The 4,081-nt window shown below is 40.7% G+C and overlaps 1 protein-coding gene across 1 annotated transcript in view; it reads left to right on the top strand.

The window, feature by feature from the left end:
• Positions 1-1,222: 1,222 nt before the first annotated feature.
• Positions 1,223-4,081, top strand: part of LOC101631166 — a 28,426-nt gene continuing 25,567 nt past the window's right edge. Inside the window, 1 exon segment of the mRNA XM_012733998.1 lies at positions 1,223-1,478. Within this exon segment, the coding sequence (XP_012589452.1) occupies positions 1,223-1,478 (256 nt within the window).

Genomic DNA, 4,081 nt, shown 5'->3' with positions numbered 1-4,081 from the left:
CAGATGATAAACTGAAAAACCTGCGTTGCTGCCAACGATCCCCCTGAGCAGAGTTGCAGGAACAGTAACAGCACTCAGCGTTTGAGTCTGGAGCTCAACAGAACATCACCCCATCAGCTGATTTTAAATAGAAATTTTTTATGGTATTGAATACCCAAAATCCATAAACTTGTAATTAATTTTAGTGTGACTAATTCTATTTTATTATGATTCTCCTCTGGATGGGAAAGAATTAGATGATCAAGGGCAGTATAAGAAGGGAGGAAAAAACAAAGAAGAAGAAACAAATGGAAGGAACAAATGAAAAAGTGTTAATCTGAGAGCAGTGTGTGCCCTGACCAGAATCTGTGGGTCCATGTGGGTCCAGATGGGAGAAGCGGAGAGGGAAAATTAGAGTGTAATTTTCACCAACACTTGTTGCAGAGGGTAATCACATGTCCTAGATTTTTAGAACTCACCTGCTATCAGAAAATATATTTTCTTCTTCAGTATACAATGCAACTTATCAGAGAATTCCTCTAACAGAATTTTCATATAACTGAATACTAGAATTTAGGCCAAAGTAGCAATTTGGGAAATGAGGCATCTCCCCCAGACTCTGCTTCAAGGTTTCATTCCTTTCAACACAAAATTTACCCAGTTGAGACACTGATTGTTTTTCGAGTGTGTCTCTCTCTTTCTCACAAGATAACCCATGCACTTTTCTCATATAACATGTTTTGAGAAACAAACAACCAAACAAACCTTATAACCTCACATACCCCCCTGCACTGTTTGCTCCCACAGTTGTTGAGATTACTGTGTAGTCTCACAGGGCCGCTGTGGGTGGGGTTTCCTGCTCAGGTGGTGGCAGAGCTCAGATGGCATTGGTGCTCAGTGATTCTGTGGACCATGTGGGCTGTGATTGCCTGCACCCAAGTTTGGACAGCTTCTAGGCAGGGTGAAGGGACTCCAGCTCCAGGGCAGGGATCATGGCACAGTGGGGTGCTCTGCTGGGGCTTCTGTGGTTCCAGATTGTCTGTGAGTTGGGGTTGTCCCAGGTGGGGTTAGGGGAGAAGGCCACAGCTGACCGTGGGGGAGGGGAGGAATGCTGACAGGGAGCTCTGGGGGTTCTCCACACTCATGGTGTTTCTTGGGCTATTTTACAAGCTTGTAATCTGCATCAGTGCCTGTACTTGAGATCTAATGTCTGTTCTTCTCTCTTCATGCAGTGGTAAGAGGAATGCAGGTGGAGCAGAGTCCTCCAACCCTGAGTCTCCAGGAGGGAACAAACTTCACTCTGACCTGCAAATTTTCTACCACCGTGAGAAGTGTGCAGTGGTTCCGACAGAAGCCGGGGGGCAGCTTGGTCTCCCTGTCTTACACAGCTTCAGAGACAAAGAAGCAGGAGGGAAGGTTAACCACGTCATTGAATTTTAAAAAAGATAGCACCTTGGACATCACCGGCTCCCAGCTGGACGACTCAGGCACCTACCTGTGTGCGGTGCAGGCACAGTGCTCAGGGCTGAGCTGCAGCCTGCACCCAAACTGCAGCTGGGCCTCTCCCCACCCCTTCCTGGGAGGGGTGCAGGCTGTCTCTCTGTAGCTTTTGCAAATTAGTTTTCAGATTCTCCTTTTAGTTTTATGAAGCTTCAGCTAACAACTAAGTGTTGATGTGGCGACAATTGAAAACCATTCAGAGATTGTTAAACATGCACTTTGAATCATATTTGCAGCATGGAGTAATACCAGTTTCCTACACAATGTCTAGCAGTTACAGAATACATCAAGGTGGGAACATTAAAATGCTTCCACAAAAATTTACATTTTTAAGTAAGTTGAAAACTAGAAGACACCTGTACTTTGATTGGAGTGGGGCAATGATGACATTAAAAGTAGGTAGAATGTGGAAGCAATAGGAAATTGCTTATCCTTTTCTGGTGAGAAAATACCTGATTTTCAGAATTGAGAAGTTTTATATATGTGAAAGGACAGTTTATACATAGAGTGGATAATTTTCACCAGAGCTTTTAAAATCTTTGATAGTGTGAAATGTGGAGGAGGGAGAAGATTTTTTCTTGAATTCCAGGGGACTGGTGAGCACATATCACTGGAAGAGGATATCCACTTTTGGAAATGAGGTAGATTTTCTTTTCCAGGAATCATTTTCCATGATCAAGTCTTAAGGAAAGCTACTATTTGAACCCTCTCCCATGATGTAGGGAATACATGGTTTCCCTAGATTTATTATCATCAAGATAATCCCCCAAAATTAAGTTTCTGACAAAGGAGTTTAGAGACAGAGAGAGAGAGAACTCTGGAAATTTACATAAGACTGCAGTACTTTCTAAATATTTGGTGGGAAGTAGGCTGAATTACAGTTTGGGGAAAAAATAATATCCAATGCTATCTGAGCCAGCAATGGCCAGGACAGCAGGAATCCCTGCCAGTAGACTTGACTTATAGTTTAAAGGACATTTCACATAGGAGGTGAATCAGTAATTTCATTTAGGACATGCCACCCATTCAAGAAAACCATAAGTATTTTGCTCCCCCCCCCAGCTTTTTTATGAAATACAACTGACATATAGCATTGTGGAAGTTTAAGTAGTGTAATGGGATACTTGATATACAAATATATTATAATATTTTTATCATAGTGATATTAATTAATATTCATTCACTTGACATAATTCCCAAGTGTTGTTGCTATAGAGAGGGTATTTAAAATATACTCTTCTAGCCACTTTCAAGTGAAAAATAGGTATTGTTAACTCTAATCGCTATGCTTTACCTATGATATAGTATAGAGTCTGAGCCAGCCATGGCCAGGGAAGCAGGAATGCATGCCGAAGACTTGGCTAATAGGAGAAATTTCACTAAGGATATAAGTCAGTCGATGTATTTTAGAACATGAATCTCATTTCAATACAGAAAATGAAATCAACTCAAGAATAAGCTCACATAAAGTTATGTTTTCTAAATCTGCAACTCAGTGCTTTTTTTAGATTTCTAACTCTTTCAATAATTTTCTGGATATAAAGTACAGGGTACTGTAAGATTTCTTCAAGCATGTCAGATAACATATTGCAAGTCAACCAAATCTATGGGCCAGCTATTTCTTATAGGTGAAATATTAAAAACTCATGAAAGTTGTCCCTTGCTTCTTATTACTGAGATTTGACCATATTTAGTGAAAGAAGAGCTAATAGGCATTTGAGGCGCTGAGTGTTCTCTCTCTCAGGCTGGTCTTTGGATCACATAATCCTTTTAGAAAGAGTTTTCCTGGAGCTCAGACAAATGAAGGTGATTGATTAGACTGAATAGGAAAGCATTTTATTTTCTCTGTTACAAAGTGAATTCTGGTGTGCTCCAGATTTCAGACAAAACCTATGCAAAGCAAGGCCATCATTGAATAAAAAGCCCCAGCATCCACCTCTTTCCAACTATTCAAAGGTTACTGAGAAGTGTAGAGAGACAAAAACCTTAACCTCAACATTCTTACTGGGCTTTAAATCTCCACCTGTGTTATAATTTATGTGGTTTTGCTACCTGGATGTGTCTTAGTCCTTCACAGGCCCTGGGGAAAGGGAGCCTTAACCAGCAAGTTCAGCAGTTGAGGACGTGACCGCTAGGTGGCAGGGCACCTCTGCTGATGTGGAAGTTGGGAGGACGCGTTTCAGTGGGTTCTGAGAGAATCCTTTTGTGGTCTGTGAATCTGACCTAATGGAAACTATCTTAAAATTTATGTGGGTATCTATATATAGGTGCATATGTATGCGAGTATGTACATCGACATGTATCTAGGCACACACATGCACACACATACATATACATACATATACATACATATACATACATATACATATACATATACATATACATATGCATATACATATACATACATATACCTAAACCTCCAATGTTCTGTAACATATTTTCCCTTGTATATACCATTCTTTCTCCTTGGGAGTACTTCTTCTCTCACTATTCTACTGTCTAGAATAACCTACGTGGCTACTTGAAGCAAACTACATACCAGTTGGATGCCAGTACAGCAATTTCAGAGAGTTTATTAAGTGAGCTGATGAACTACAGTTCT

The sequence above is a fragment of the Condylura cristata genome, unplaced genomic scaffold (genome assembly GCF_000260355.1).
Source record: "Condylura cristata isolate star-nosed mole 26May11 unplaced genomic scaffold, ConCri1.0 scaffold00045, whole genome shotgun sequence".
Classification (NCBI taxonomy): Eukaryota; Metazoa; Chordata; class Mammalia; order Eulipotyphla; family Talpidae; genus Condylura; species Condylura cristata.
This window is presented reverse-complemented; position numbering and strand designations above follow the sequence as displayed.